This window comes from Orycteropus afer, unplaced genomic scaffold, assembly GCF_000298275.1.
Source record: "Orycteropus afer afer isolate SDZICR_OR568_19922 unplaced genomic scaffold, OryAfe1.0 scaffold00190, whole genome shotgun sequence".
NCBI lineage: Eukaryota > Metazoa > Chordata > Mammalia > Tubulidentata > Orycteropodidae > Orycteropus > Orycteropus afer.
In genome coordinates, this window is record NW_006921777.1 from 2,595,068 (window position 1) to 2,612,250 (window position 17,183).

Genomic DNA, 17,183 nt, shown 5'->3' on the forward strand with positions numbered 1-17,183 from the left:
TTGGATTTCATTTTATATACATATGAATTTTCCTACTAATAGACTTTTTATTTGCTTATAGCATTGTCCCATGTTTTCCATTCTTTAATTTAACCCAACTCATAATACCCAACCAGGCCACAGAATGTTTGAGCACTTGCTTTGCAAAATGCAGAAGTGTTATGTTTGCCAAATTAGCTATCTACTCTAACACAGAGAATTTCATAGATTCTTTGGTATTTTGTAGAGGAAAACAAATAAATTACCTGACTGCATAAAGCATGACTCATCTTTTCCTTTGTACTAGACTATGGAACCTCTAAAAATGGAACAACTCTTTAACAAAATGTTGGCTTGAACAAGTTAATCCTTATGCATATATATATTTCTGTGTGGAAGATTAGATTATTCCACACACAGGCAAAGGCCAAACTCAACTGATGAGCCCTATGCTTGGGCAGTACCCTACCCAGATGGATGAAACAGGATGGGCCAATGTACTCTGGGTCAATGTGGAATTACTTTAGAGATTCACTCCTATAATTAAAGCCTGAATTAGACTGATAATTTGAAACCATTAGTGAAGAAAAGACAAAGAAGGACTATGAATACAAAGCCCAAAGCCACAACCCTTGAGCAGATCACTCAGAATAGGGAGATACTTTTCTCAGAGTCATTATCACTACCTCTGGAGTTGTTTACTTAGAAAAATCAGTCTGCAACCTATCTGCTATCACAGTTTAACTTAGATGACAGTATAACAGCTCAAGGAAGAGCCCTACAATGTCTAGTAAAGTAGTTTTAGATAATCACATTACCCTAGATTCCCTCTTAGCCTAACAAGCATGATTTGGTGCAATTTCTCGTACTTCACACTGCACATGGATTAATGCTTCAGGAGAAGTAGAACAGGATATCAGGAAAGTCTATCAGTGGGCTACTAGGTTACATTCCATTGAAATAATACCAGATTTAACCTTTTTATATATATTTAGTGGGCTATTTAAAGGTATTAGGTCATGGATTTGATCTATATTACTCACTGGACTAGTAATACTCCTTGTTATAATTGTCATTGGGCTGATCAAATGTGGCAGGAAATATATGACTAATGCTGTAGCTCAGAACACCAATTTAATGCCAATAATAAGAATAATATATATAGATGATATTAACTTCAATAACAAATTACAGGAATCTCACACCTCAGAAGAATGTTAAGCCACGGCACGGTGAAGAAGCTAGTTGGTGCCCAGCTACTTGCCCAGTAGAGTCTGAGGTGTTAAAACATTACCAAAGTAAGCTTCCACCTAAGGGACAATATAATCATCCCAGTACATGTAGAAGAAAGCATTCTTACAAGATAAGTGACAAGAACATTTTCATGGAAATGCTTCATCGAAAGGAGGCACTGTGTGGGAGCACCCAAATAGAAATGACTGACTTCAAAAAAATGGTGGGCCTGGGTCTGAGTCCAGATTCCATCTTAATGTTTGCTAACTTCTCTAACAATCCATGACCTCTGGACGTATCTAAAATCTTGTAACTAAATAGATGTTTTTCTTTGTAGTTAAGCCAAGGATATGGAAAATATCTCTGGGAGGGTGCTGATGACAGTGACTTATCAGACAGCTCTAGCACCAACTGCCATCAGGAAATACATTATCTAGATAACTATTTTAGCAGAATATACTTTAAAAAGAATGCTCTGTAATCTTCTGACCACCTTGCATACCCCCTTGTAGTCATGTAGTCCTGCAATTTAAGCTTGTAATCAGTCCTCATAGTCCACCTATACGCTATGTACTAATCGCTTTCTTTACGACACTATGAGATGTCCTTCTTTCTATTTCTCTAAATCACTGAACACCAATCCTAAATTCTGTACTAATTAGCTCCTTATTATACCATATAAATATGACTATTCACCTTCCTTTTTTTTGGAGCATTTAGTTTAATTTCATAAGATCTAATGCATCACAGGTTTGAGCTGATTTGGGCTTTTCAATAAATCTCTTTGTTTCTAGTTTAACAGAATATATGTTCTTACTCTTTGACAATAATAATAATAACTAACATTTATAAGTCATATATTCTGAACCTGACTGTGCAATGGATTATATGGATTATTTTATTTAATAGGTTAAACAATATGATGAGGTAGTTACTCTTATCAAACACAGTTTACAGGATTAGAAAATTAAAGCTTGGAAAAAGTCACGCATGCCTTTAAATGTTAATTTCAATGTTAAACAAATATTTAATAAAGTTACTTACCATGTGACAGATATTGTTTTAAGTCCTTTATAAATATTAAGTCATTTAATCTGCAAAATAGCTCTCTAAGGTGGGTACTGTTTTAATTATCTCCACTTAACCTTGGGAAATCAAGGCTTGAAGTCTTTTAAAATAACTTCTAAGGTTGTGCACCTAGTCAATGGGAGTGTGGAGATGTCAACCCAGGAAACCTGGTTCTAGGTGTCATCTTCTTATGACCACACATCACTAGTTCGGAACAACAGTTAAGCAAGACAGAGTTTACAACCTGGGTTTTTTGCTTCTGGGTGACGTTACCTAACTTTAATCTTCTTTTTAAAGAGATAGTTTGAAGAGTTAGAGAACTTGTCAAGGTCACACAGCTTGTATCTCATGGAGCAGAGATTTAAGCTCAGGTTTAGGACTCTAGGGGCCATGCTTTTAATCACAAAACTTTGCTGCTTCCTCTTTTGATAGTTAAAAGTTACATTTCCAAAAGGAGACCGCTAAATTTATATTTTCTGGCTACTTTATTGTAACAAATAAACATACCTGTTAATACTTACAGAGAGAACCCTGCTGAGTTGGCAGATGTATTATGTCTGCTTGTGATATTTTCAAATGATTGATGTTTTTCTAGAATATATTTGAGATTCACAAATGTGCTAAGTATGTCATACTTAAAACTCCATGATTTTTTCCCCTATATTTTTGAGAAATGGGTTACGATTTTGGCATCTTAAATTCTGCTTTGTCAGATACAGATCCTGGAGTCGGAAAGAGCTAAAGATTTTCATCTACTCCAAGTACAAATACTTTAAATTAATTTTTGCTACTTAAGTCAGAATAAACTTAAATAAGGTTTACCAAGAGCTCAAATGCAACATATATGAAGTCCCAGAGAAGCACATAGTTTTTTCATGGGGGAAGGATGGGAAGGCGAGAGGAATTATTACAAATACTTTCTTCATTAAAAAAGTTCATACTTATTTATTATAATTTTTAACTATATAGCCCCAATGCTTTCTTAATTATAGCAGATCCTACTTCCTGCTTGAAAGTTTCTTTCCTGTTGTTGAATTGCTAAGCTGTGTGAAGGATGGAGAAAAGAGCAGACATTATTGCTCACTAGGTCATCTCCTCATTGTTCAGTCAGTAAATTTGGTGACACAGCAATAACCGGCCTAATTGTAATTGGTTAAAACAAATCACAGACCAACAGATAGTGTGTCAGTCTTATAACAGTATAAGTTGGACACATATTTTTAAATACAGCATATATTATATGTTTTTATAATACATAAAATTAACGTGAAATATAAAATAAATAAAATATACAGGTTATTAATTTCATCTATGTAGCAATATATTCTCCACCACTTTTCTGTCAGTTTGTCATACTGTGGTGCCTTGTGAGTTGCTGTGAGGATGCAAGCTATGCTACCAGTATTTCAGATACCAGCAAGGTAACCCACTGTGGACGGATTTCAGTGGAGCTACCAGACTAAGACAGAGTAGAAAGAAGGATGGGGCAATCTACTTCTGAAAAAATTGGCCAGTGAAAACCTTATAAATAGCAGTGAAACGCTCTCTGATATATTAATGGAAAACCTTATGAATAACAATGAAATATTGTCTGATATAGTGCCATATGATAAGCCCCTCAGGTTGGAAGTCACTCAAAATATGACTGGAGAAAAAGTGCCTACTCCAAGTAGAGTGGACCTTAATGATGTGGATGAAGCAAAGCCTTTGGACACTTTGGTTACAGATGGGACATGACTCAAAATGCAAGAAACAGCTAAAACATTAATAATCAGAACATGCAATGTACAAAGTAGTATTCAAATTTATGCACCAACCATGAAGGCCTAAGATGAAGAAACTGAAGATTTCTACCAACTTCTCCAGACAAAAATTGACTAAATATGCAATCAAGATATAGTAATGATTACTTGTGACTGGAATGTGAAAGTTGGAAATTAAGATGCATCAGTATAGTTGGAAAATATGGCCTTGGTGGGAGAAATGACACTGAAGGTCACATGATAAAATTTTTTAAGACTACAGAGTTATTCATGGCAAATATCTTTTTCAACAACATAAATAGTGGAGTACACATGGACCTCACCAGATGGAAAACACAGGAATAAAATCAACTACATCTGTGGAAAGAGGCAATGGAGAAGCTCAATATCATCAATTCAAAAAAGCACAGGAGCTAACTGTGGAACAGATCATCAAGTACTGACATGCAAGTTCAAGTTGAAACTGAAGAAAAGTAAAACAAGTCCACAAGAGCCAATATACAATCTTGATTATATCCCACCTGAACATTGAGACCACTTGAAGAACAAATTTTGATGCACTGAACACCAGTGACCAGAGATCAGATGAAGCATGGGATGACATCAAGAACATCACACATGAAGAAAACAAAAGGTCATTAAAAAGGCAGAAAAGCAAGAAAATACCAAAAAAGGTGTCAGAAGACACTCTGAAACTTGCTATTGAATATAGGGTAGCTAAAGTGAATGGAAAAAATGATGAAATTGACAAGCTGAACAGAAAATTTCAAAAGATGGCTTGAGAAGACAAAGTATGATAATAAAATGTGCCAAGATCTGGAGTTAGAAAACCAAAAGGTAAGAACACACTCAGCATTTCTCAAGCTGAAAGAATTGAAGAAAAAAATTCATCAAGTCTCAGGCTGCAATACTGAAGGATTCTATGGGCAAAATATGGAAGGAATACATAGAATATATAGAGTCACTGTACCAAAAAGAGTTAGTTGGTGTTCATCCATTTCAGGAGGTAGCATATGATCAAGAACCAATGGTACTGAAGGAAGAAGTCAAAGCTGCACTGAGGGAGTTGGCAAAAAAAACAAGGCTCCAGGAATTGACAGAATACCCATTGAGATGTCTCAACAACATTGAGATGTCTCAACAACATTGAGGTGCCTCCCCGCTGGAGGCACTCACTCAGCTATGCCAAGAGCTTGAAAGTCATCTACCTGGCACACTGACTGGAAGATATCCATGTTTGAAACCATCCAAAGAGAAGTGATCCTGCAGAATGTGGAAATTATCAAACAATATCATTAATATCACATGCAAGTAAAATCTTACTGAAGATAATTCAAAAATGATTATAGCAATATATTGACAGAGAACTTCCAGAAATGCAAGCTGGATTCAGAAAAAGATGTGGAACAAGGAATGTCACTGCTGATGTCAGATGGATCTTGGCTCAAAGCAAAGAATACCAGAAAAATGTTTACTTGTGTTTCAACTATGCAAACACATTTGATTGTATGAATCGTAACAAATTATTAATAACATTGAGAAGAATAGGGATTCCAGAACACTTCATTGTACTCATGAAGAACCTGTACATAGAACAGGAGGTTGTCATTTGAACAGAACAAGTTTAAAATCAGGAAGGGAATGCATCAAGGTTGTATCCTTTCACCATATTTATTCAATCTGTATGCTGAGCAAATAATCCGAGAAGCTGGACTATGTGAAGAAGAACATGGCATCAGAATTGGAGGAAGACTCATTATAAACTTGAGACACACAGATGACACAACTTTTCTTGCTGAAAGTTAGGATGACTTGAAGCACTTACTGATTAAGATTGAAGACTGCAGTCTGCAGTATGGATTACACCTCAATATAAAGAAAACAAAAATCCTCACAACTGGACCAATAAGCAACATCATGATAAATGGAAAAAAGACTGAAATTGTCAAAGACTTCATATTACTTAGTTCTGCAATCAACACCAATGGAAGCAGCAGTCAAGACATCAGAATACATATTGCATTGGGAAAATCTGCTGCAAAAGACCTCTTTCAAGTGCTGAAGAACAAAGATGTCTCCTTGAAGGTGCACCTAACCCAAGCTATGGCATTTTCAATCACCTCATATGCATATGAGTGCTGGACCATGGAAGACTAAAGAAGAGTTGATGCTTTTGAGTTGTGGTGTTGGCAAAGAATACTGAAAGTACTGCTGAAAGAACTAACAAATCTTTCCTGGAAGAAGTGCAGCCGGAATGCTCCTTGGAAGAAAGAATAGCCAGACTTCGTTTTATCTACTTTGGTCATGTTGTCAGAAGGGACCATTCCATGGAGAAGGATATCATGCTTGGTAAAGTGGAGGGTCAATGAAAAAGGGGAAGGTCTTCAATAAGGTGGATTGATACAGTGGCTGCAAAGATGGGCTCAGGTATAGCAAGGATTGTGAAAGTGGCACAGGACTGGGCAGTGTTTCATTCTGTTGTACATAAGGTTGCTGTGAGTCAGAGCTGACTCGATGGCACCTGAAAACAACATTGGCAAAATATTGATGCGGGAAGCATCAAAATAAAATGGAAGAATACACAGACTCACTGTATCAAAAAGAATTGGTTGAAGTTCAACAATTTTAGGAGGTAGCATATGGTCAAGAACCAATAGAACTGAAGGAAGAAGTCTAAGCTGCAATGAAAGAATTGGTGGAAAAAAAAAATTTCCAGGAATTGACAGACTACCAATTGAGAGGTTTCAACAAATGGATGCAGCACTGGAGGTGCTGACTCATTTATGCCAAGACATTTGGAAGATAGCTACCTGGGCAACTGACTGGAAGATGGAAGAGATCCATATCTGTTCCCATTTCAAAGTAAGGTGATCCAACAGAATGTGAGAACTATCAAACAATATCATTAACATCACACACAAGTATAATTTTGCTGAAGATAATTCAAAGACAGTTGCAGCAATATAATGACAAGTAGCTTCCAGGAATGCAAGCTGGATTCAGGAGAGGATGTTGAATGAGGGATATCACTGCTGATTTAAGTTGAATCTTGGCTGAATGCAAAGAACACCAGAAAAATATTTACCTGTGTTTTATTGGCTACGCAAAGGCATTCAACTGTGGATCATAACAAACTATGGACAAAATTGTGAAGAACAGGAATCCCAGAACACTTAATTGTGCTCATAAGGACCTATACATAGACCAAGAGGCTGTCATTCAAACAGAATGAGGGGATACTGCATAGTTTAAAATCAGGAAGGGTGTGCATCAAGATACTTAAAATCAGGAAGGGTGTGCATCATCATACTTGTTCAATCTGTATGCTGAGCAAATAATCTGAAAAGCTGGACTACATGAAGAAGAAGGTGGCATTAGTATTTAAGGAAGACTGATTAGCAACCTGTGATATCTAAATGGCACAACCTTACTTACTGAAAGCGAAGAGGACTTGAAGCATTTACTGATGAAGATCAAAGACCACAGCCTTCACTATGGACTACACCACAACATAAAAAAAGAAAAAATTGTCACAACTGCACCAATAAGGAATAACATGATAAATGGAGAAAATATTAAAGTTGTCAGAGATTTTATTTTACTTGGATCCACTATCAACACCCACGGAAGCAGCAGTCAAGATATTAGACACCGTATTAGACTGAGCAAATCCGCTGCAAATCCTTATTGTGTTTAGGAGCAAAGATGTGACTTTGAAGACGAAAGTGAACCTATCCCAACCCATGGTATATTCAATTACCACACATGCATGTGAAAGCTGGACAATGAATAAGAAAGACCAAAGAAGAGTTGATGTCTTTGAATTGAGGTGTTGGCACAGAATATAGAAAATACCATGGACTGTCTGAAGACTGAATAAATCTGTCTTGGAAGAAGTATAGCCAGAATGCTCCTTAGAAGTGAGAATGGCCAGACTTCATCTCATTTACTTTGTTCATGTTGTCAGAGTGACCAGTCCCTGGAGAAGGGTGTTATGCTTGGAAAATTAGGGGTAAGGAAGACCCTCAATGAGAGGGACTAATACAGTGCCTGCAATGATGGGCTCAAGCATACCAAGGACTGTGAGAATGGTACAGGACTGGGCAGTGTTGCATTCTCTTGTACTTTGCATCACTATGAGGCTGGACTGGCTTCACAGCACCTAACAACAACAAGAACATATTCCTAGCTATGGACAGTTAATATAAATTTGAAGTTGGGAAAACAATGCCTTAAAAATATTTAATGAACATTTACAATGTACTAAGATATAATCAACACTATATGTACATTATCTCCATCATTCTTCACAACTCTACAAGGTGGATACTATTATTTCCATTTGAAAGCTGAGGAAAATGAAGCTAAGAGCTGTTAATTAACTTATCCAAAGTCACCTAGCTGGTAAGTAACAGTTCTGGGAATTAAATTCACATTGTTTAATTCTAAAGTCTGAGCCCTTAACAACTATGTTATATTTTCTTTCAATGGCACCTAGAGAAATATCTGTAAAATCTACAGAAATGAAGATATTTAAAAAGACTAATAATACCAATAATATAGTAATAAACAAAAGAGAAATCTTGGCAACTGGTTTCTCTCTTGCCTAACCTGTCAAGTTGGCCTCATTTTCTGAAAGAGAAAGAGGCTGATAATAGGAGTAGGTCTTTTTCTAGACCAGAACTTTATATTAAATGCTAGACCTATATCTTCAGAATGAAACACTGTTCTGAAATGACAATATAAAACATCACTCCATCAACCTTTCTTATTACACCGTGATTGTGCAGATCTATAAATGTGTTTATAACTATGCAAAAACAGAAACCACCTTACCTATAAATGAATGGAGCCACTGTGGCAGTATTCGGATGACTATGTTGCTGCTGTTGAGGAAGTTGGACAGCACCATTTCCCGTGCTTTGCCCACTGCTTTGTGCCAATGGCATGGTGCAAGAACCAGAGGGAGGAGCTTGGACAATTTCCCGTCCTTCCAATGGCGTAGGGCAGTTCGATGTGCTTGCTTTCTCAGTGGTTATAGGCTTAGGTATGGACTGGGAAGGGCTTCCCTTTGTAGTCCTGAATTTTTCAGACTCTTTGCTTGCTGTGTTACCAGGTGAAACAGTTTGCTTTGCTGTTGGCACCTTCGAGCCTGGTTTTGGAATCCCACTAGAAGATGGAATTAAGCTTTCTTTCTTGCCTGCAGTTGTCTTGCTACCCTTTGGGATCAAGCTTGCAATTTTAGAGGTCTTTTTTGGAGCTGTCTCTATCACCTGCTCCTTCTCTTCTTTGACTGGTTTTTCAGTGCAAACTTTATTTTTGTCCCTGTTCTTTTCCTCTTTTTCCTTTGGCTGTAGCAAAGACTTTTTATTGCTGAGATTTTTGCTTCCAGCTTTTGGAGGGGCCAATTTAGGTGATACTTTAGGGCTGCTGTTTGTTGAGCCACCACTATTCAGACCACTGTTAAAAACTTCCATTTCACCAGACTCAGAAAAAGCATCTTCATCCTTTCCACCATCACTGGGACCTGAACTGGGAGACTGTGGGGGGCGTAAAGCAGTCCGGGTATTTACCAGCTTGAATTTTTCAAGCATGGATTTTTGTCCCGAGGGAGCAGTTTTGACTGCTTCTGTGACAGCTGGCTTCAGTCTCTCTGAAGATGGTGTGGGTGAGGTGGCTGGGCTCGACTGCTTTATCGTCAGCATGGTAGAGGTGGCACTGTGCTTCACATTCATGGACTTGCTGCGCCAGGGCTTGCTGGCACTAGGAGAAGGGATGGCAGAGGCGGGGGGCTGCCCAGCAGTGCTGGGAGGCTGCACGTTGCCATTCACACCTGAAGATGGTTGAGGTCCTTTGGAGGAATCTGAGCATTGTTAGAAAGAAAAGGGGGGGGGGGGAAGAAGGATGATTAGTTTTGATCATTTATATCAGATCATTAAGTGTTTTTTTAACAAGAAACATGGATGTTTCTTTCCTTTGAATAGATCAGTGATCAGCTCCAATCAGATCAGTGAAGCAATTGTTCTATGCACCACAAATTAAAGATAAAGAACACTTGAGAGACATTAATATATGGGGAAAAAAGTTTGTTTTTTTCCTCCTCTAAAATAACTCCTACTTAAATGGACTTCGCTACCTAGCAGCAAATACCTAAAGATACATAAAAATCTATTCTTCCCCTAAGCAATTCTTTCTATTTTTTTTCTACCCAACTACTATTATTGAAGCTCATACCAGTAAATGGATATTCCATATTGGTTTGTAAAAAAAAAGATATTGTCTAATGAATACTGAGAAACTGCTTTAAATTACAGGGAGTTTAGTTTATGGTTATTTAATCAGTAAATATAGTTATGCGTCATGATTTAGTCGTTAATTTTCTAAAATTTTATTTGTATAAAAGAATCATTACCATTTATACTACGTGTTAAATAATCTACTAAACACATATATTTAGACAAATTAATCCTTATAATATGTATATAATATGGAATTATAATAAACAATAAGTTATATATAATACATGTAATTATCATATAAATTAATCCTTATAAAAACCCTATGAGAACTGATTTCATAGTCTGGGTCTTAACCAGTCTGCTGCTTCCTATAGGGATGTGAACAAACTTTAAACTGCAATACAAAATCAAGCTACTTCCTATAAGTTAAAGGAAAATAAAATTTTTTATTATTAAAGTACCTGACAAAGCATAAATGCCAGCTTAATTTCCATTCAACAGCCACATTATAATATGTATCTTCATATGACTAATGCCTGATTTCAAGTCTTATGTGTAAGCAGAAGTAAGTAAATCAAAGAATGGATTTTATAACAAGGAATAGAATGAAACAGAACTGACCTAGGAGTTAAAAGACCTCAATTTGAAAATTAACATTTGAGACCTTGTAATTCAACTTACTTAATGAACAATTTCTTCAACCATAAGTGTCTCTTTTTTGCATCGCCTTTTCATTTGGAGGAAAGGGGGTCATTAAGTAAGATAGTTAATGTGCTGTTCATATATGAAATACTGAAAGATTGATGCAAAGCTATTTTTCATAAAACACCCAATGAAAATATTTTATAAAGAATATTCTTATTCATATTTAGAAATTGAAGCTTATTAAATTTCACTAAATATTCATAAATGTAAAGCTTTACAACAAATGGTAGCTTTTACAATATTTTCTTTAAAAAAGTCAAAATTAATAATAAGCAATATATATTTAAACCAACTGGTAAGGAACAGTAGTCTTACTCATTTTTCATAAGAGGAAATCAAGAAAGGAAATAACAAAGAAAATAAATAAAAAGAAAATAACAAAGAAATTAGAGATAGGAAAGAAGTAAAATTGTTAGTTTAATTTTGAGTGAATCAGGCAAGGTTTATTTTTTGAAAATAATTTTGCCAACATATTACATTTATATGAGCAATAATGATATTGTGCACAAATGCATTTTACATGAAATGTTCTTAATATTAATATACTGATATCAACTTCTAGTTCTCACTACTGTCTATTTCATTTCTTTCTCTCCCTCTCCCCCTCTCTCTCTCTCTCTCTCTCTCTCTATATATATATATATATATACATATATAAAACAACTCACTGCCTTTGAGTCAATTCCAATGCATAGTGATCCCCATTGGCTTTCCAAGGTGGTAAATCTTTATGGAAGTTGATTGTCCCATCTTCCTTCAACAGAGTGGCTGGTGGGCTTCAACTGCAAACCTTCTGGTTAGCAGTCAAATGCTTTAGGCACTGTACCACCAGAGCTCACCAGAGTTCAAAAAACTATATGCACTCTAAATTAAAATTCAAAAGTTCTCTGAAAATTTAAAACGCTTGTTGTTGTTATGTGCTATCAAGTCAGACCTGACTCACAGCAACCCCTTCTTGGGTTTCCAAGGCAGTATCACTACGAAAGTAGATTGCCCAACCTTCCTTCCAAGGAGTGGCTTGTGGGTTTGAACTGATAGCCTTCTGGTTAGCAGTCAACTGCCTTAGGCATTATGTTACTAGAAGGCACTATTTAAATTTTATAACATTGGTGGTAGTTAAGGTTGTGTGTCAACTTGCCTGAGCCTGGTTGAGTGGCTGGGCAGCTGGTGGTAGTTATTCCCCATTATGAGACTGGCAATCAATTCCATGGTGGCATCTACCACAAGAGCTGAGTAGCAGCTTCAGGGATGTGGTCTGCTTCCCATAAATTAGAAGCTTTGGGAATGGTCTCAAGCTTATGGTGCGCTTGAACCTTGCATGTAGCTGAGCCATTGTTCAGCATTCTGCCATGCCCTGGCGATCATGAGACTTTCAATGAACTTGAATCAACGGCCTGTTGTGTTGTTTGGTAACATTGGGACTGTGCCTTTTTACTTGTCAACCTTGGGTTTGTCAGCCTCAGCAGTCAGCAGCTACCTGAGAGAAGAAAGCCTCCAGCTTCAGTGGGACAGGAGCAAGAGGCAGAGCTGAAGGCCAAGGTCTAGGGGCTTTCATCCAGCCCCTAGAGCCTGCACTTTGAACTCAGACTTTAAACTCTCATTTGTTAAAACCATCCCATTTTGTGGTATATTTCTGTTAGAACAGTACTAGGTAACTAAAACAACATCTGATGATAAATTGGTATTTTTCCAGTATCCATATGAAGTTTTAAATTGTTTCCATGTCTGAGATATTTTTAGAAATTTGTCATGTTCATATACGAACTTTGTGTTCTGAAAAACAATAGAGTATTAACTAATTTAAGAAAAACAAATCCATTAGGTTTACAAACTTCCGGTTTCTCAAATACTTTACTCTCTGTGAATGGATTCAACCTTTGCTTAATATCTGGGTTATAAGTATGAATAATTTCACACAGAGATCCTTTTCAGGGTATGTTAACATTTTATCAGACTTTGAATGGTTTTCACACACTGACTACATCATGCTGGTAGGAATGTCTACCAAATATTTCTGCAGATTTATTTCTACTTTGATCTCATCTCAGTATTGATCTCACTTCCTCTGAAAACAAAACAAACTTTACCTTGGATCCTATGTCTGACTATCCTAATGTGAAGCCTGGATTAAGTGGCACTTCTACTTTTATCCATAGTTCACTATTTCCTCTATTACTACCATTTTCCCTCTGTTGTCACTGCTTGCTTTTTTTACTACTTGGTACATTCCTTGCATAGTGCCTAAAGCACTTGACTGTTAACCAGAAGGCTGGAGGTTCAAACCCACCAACCACTCCTTGGAAGGAAGATGGGGCAATCTACTTCCGTAGTGATACTGCCTCGGAAACCCAAGGAGGGGTTGCTATGAGTCAGGTCCGACTCGACGGCACATAACAACAACATATTCCTTGAAAGCAAAGACCATGCCTGTATTTTCCATAGCTCCATACTTAACATCTAATGTAATGTGTAACATTGAACAGATTATTGTTCAATCTTACAATTCATAATATTATCTGGTGACCCAATGGCAGTACCCCTTTTACATATTGATATCACCATTAAAACTTTGTTGGGAACAAGCAAGAAAGTACATGATGGTCTTGGTGATAGAGATGGACTAAGGAAATGGGTAGGCAGTTATGTACAAATACTGAAAATACCTTGGAGGACAGCCCTGGTCAAGGTTTCAGCCTGTGTATGTGTTGCCTAAAAGGACATTTGCATGTAGTATGCAATTTCCATGTCTCGTTGTCAGAGTCCCAACCATTCAATCATGACCCTTTGACTGATTGTAGCACATGTTTTATACTATGAAGGCTCTTTGATTTGGTTTGCACTTGAGCATTGCTAGTGGGTTTTGAACCCCGAGGAAGTAGGCCTTTCATGAGCTACAGTAACATCATTCATGGGTTCCAGGGAACGAGAGGTACATAAGCAGGACATGTTCTCTTCATGTGCCAAATAATTACCTTGGATTTTTTCCAAATTTCTACAAGTAAAATAAACATATATATGTGAAAGTCACCTTTCTCATAAAGTATTTTACATTAATTTTCTTTGGTTTCTCTTACTATAAAATTTTATAGTTTACATTTTATAATTTTTCTTCTTCCTAGAGAAGAAATATTTGTGTTCCTACCATGTACCAGTAATTCATTTCTTAGCCACTGAAGAAAACCACTGCCACAGAGTCAATTCTGATTCATAAAAACCCTACCTGTGTTAGAGTAGAACTGTGTTGCATGGAGTTTTAATGGCAGCAGATATTTCAGAAGTAGATCTCCAGGCCTCTCTTCCTAGGCACCTCTGGATGGACTTGAACCTTCAACCTTTTGGTTAGCAGCCACGTGCATTATCTCTTTGTATCATCCAAGGACTACTTGGTAGAGTAGTCATAACCCACTGGGTAGTAATAAGGCCAAAAGCCAATATTTACATAAGAACTACTCTAAAACAGGCACTGAACTATTTACCTCAATTCTCCCAACAAGTACATTAAGTTTTTTCTTTTATTATTATTATTACTTCTATTTTACACATGAAGAAACCAAGTCACAAAAAGTTTAAATAAGTTGACCTAGGTCACAGAATTTGTACGTGGCAAAGCTGATAACTGAACTTAGCTTAGATTCTAAATTCACTCAAATATTTTTCTATTAATCTAATGTAGGATAAATTCATTATCTGGTCGATTCCAAAAATTATTCCTAGAACATAAAAACACAGAAGCCAACAAAAATAGTAGTTGTCAAATTAATGCTTTTCAAGGGATTATATGAAGTGAAATTTATTTTTCAAGTACTCAGATTCAATTAGAAACTAAGAACCTTTCCAAACATAATGATTTCTTCAACTTCAGTAATTATGTGCCTGTCCATGTATTTCACCCAGTGACTCAACGTTTTGCTGATTTTTGCCCAACACATATGGCTCTATTTTTCTACTATATCTAGTAACATTAAAAACTCATTGCCATCGAGTTGTATCTGACTCATAGCGACCCCTGCTTCGGTTTCTAAGGCAGTATCACTACAGAAGTAGATTGCCCAATCTTCCTTTTGAGGAGTGGCTGGTGGGTTTGAACCATGAGCCTTTTGGTTAGCAGTCACATGCCTTAGGCAATACACCATAATCAACACTATTTAGTGCCTATTTCTATAGGACTCTAATCTAGACACAATAATTATTAATATTTGCTGAGTGCTACTCTATACAAGATGCTCCCAAACACCTTATAATCTAGTTGAGGGAGAGAAAACTCATAAAATATAAATGTCACTGAGTCAATTACGACTCATAGTGACACCCTTTGGGTTTCTAAGGTGGCAAATCTTTATGGAAGATGAAGTAGATTGCCCAGTCTTCCTTCTGTGGAGTGGCTGGTGGGTTTGAGTCACCAAGCTCCTGGTTAGTAGTCAAATGCCTTAGGCACTCTGCCACCAAAGCTCCTTATAAATGTCATTACATGATGTTAAATGTTAAATGCAAAATTGTGTGGGAGGCAGAAAGGAAATGGTAGAGAAAATTAGAGTTATAAGAGATCACAGAGGTCTGTATAATCTTAAATAAGATCAAGACAGATAAACAAAGAGAGATGTATAAGCATGGAAGGCCAGAAGAACACTTACAGAATTTTTTAGGGAATAAACTATTTTGTTTATTTACATTTTCAAGATATGCACATACATATACTGGGGCATCCAGTTGAAGAGAAACATGGTACCCAAGGTATCAGAAGCTACTGTGCTGGAAATGTTAAGAGGAGCATGGTGGAATCATACTGAATTAATTCCAATTCTCTTACATTGATCTCAATTTTTTCTCAATTTTTCTGATTCTATAGTGAACAAAAGTAAAATTAATAACTATAATAACTATCATAATGTTGTTTTTAGCAGTTGCCACTGAGTCTATTCCAGTCCACAGCGAAATAATGTGTGCAGAGTAGAACTGCTCCTTAGACTTTTGGAAACAGAATGCCAAGTTTGTCTTCTGAAGTGCCTTTGGTGGGTTTGAACTGCCAATCCTTCAGCTAGTAGTTGAGAACGTAACTGTTTACAGCACCCAGGGACTCCTATAATAATGCTAATTGTATTATTGAAAGCTTTTAATCTGTATTATCAGACACGAGTTTTCACAATAACCCTGAGAGATGGGAAGAGCTCATATTTCTAATTCACATTTGTGTAAACTGAAGCTTGGAGAGCCTAAGATACTCATGCAAAGCTGCACAGCCACAATAGTATGTGGTAGAGCTAGGATTTAATCCAAAGTAATCTTACCCTAGAGCCCAAACTTTGCAATTGCCTTAGACTGTCTAACGTCCTAAGTATTCAACACAGCAGTTCTCTAACTTTATTCCCTACATGAGTCAACTGGGCAGGTACACACTGTGATCCAGCAGGTCTGCAGTGGGTCCTGGGATTCAGCATTCCTAACGAATTTCCATGATGTCTGTGCTGCTGGTCAGGAACCATGTTCTGTATATGTTTGAAGAGACTAAAAAATCATAATAGCTGGCACTCATAGCTTTAAAGGATTCTCATAACAGTACTTGAATTGATAAATCCTTTAAATGTTCCATAGCTGTACAGCATAAATATTCTCTGCTCTGAACATTCAGAACCTTGGCCAGCTCTGCATTCACCTGGACACTTGGTAGTTCAGGGATTCATCAGGTTTTCCTACTGTCCTTTTTCTCATACTCTTAGCTGCAAATGTAATGTTCTTGTAAGCTGTGGATTTGCAAATAGGTAAGAAGTCAGGGTACACTCTGGTAGCTATGGTAGGGAGGAGAGGAGGAAATAGAAAGGAACCAGTCAGGACACTTTTTACGCATATACTATTTATTGATCAAGGTGGGAGGTCTGGTGGTGTAGTGCCTAAGGCATTTGACTTCTAACCAGAAGGCCGGTGGTTCAAACCCATCAGCCATTCCTCGGAAGGAAGACTGGGCAATCTACTTCCATAGAGATACCACCTCGGAAACCCAAGAGGGGTTGCTATGAGTCGGGGATAGACTTGATGGCAGTGAGGGTTTTTTTTTTTTTGTTGTTGTTGTTGTTGCTGTTGCTCTGTTTTTTGTTGATCAAGGAAAGTAAGTGAGGGAGCTCCTTCCTTAGAAAGGGAAAACAAGACTCGGACATTAGCTAGATAGAACAGATGAGGAATTTCAACATCACTTCACCCAAAA

The 17,183-nt window shown here is 37.0% G+C and overlaps 1 protein-coding gene across 1 annotated transcript in view; it reads right to left on the reverse strand.

Moving 5' to 3' along the window:
• NAV3 (neuron navigator 3) overlaps positions 1–17,183 on the reverse strand; it is a 552,011-nt gene that overhangs the window by 253,908 nt on the left and 280,920 nt on the right. Inside the window, exon 8 of the mRNA XM_007947567.1 lies at positions 8,880–9,906. Coding sequence (XP_007945758.1) covers positions 8,880–9,906 — 1,027 coding nt within the window. The remainder of the gene's footprint in view (positions 1–8,879; positions 9,907–17,183) is intronic.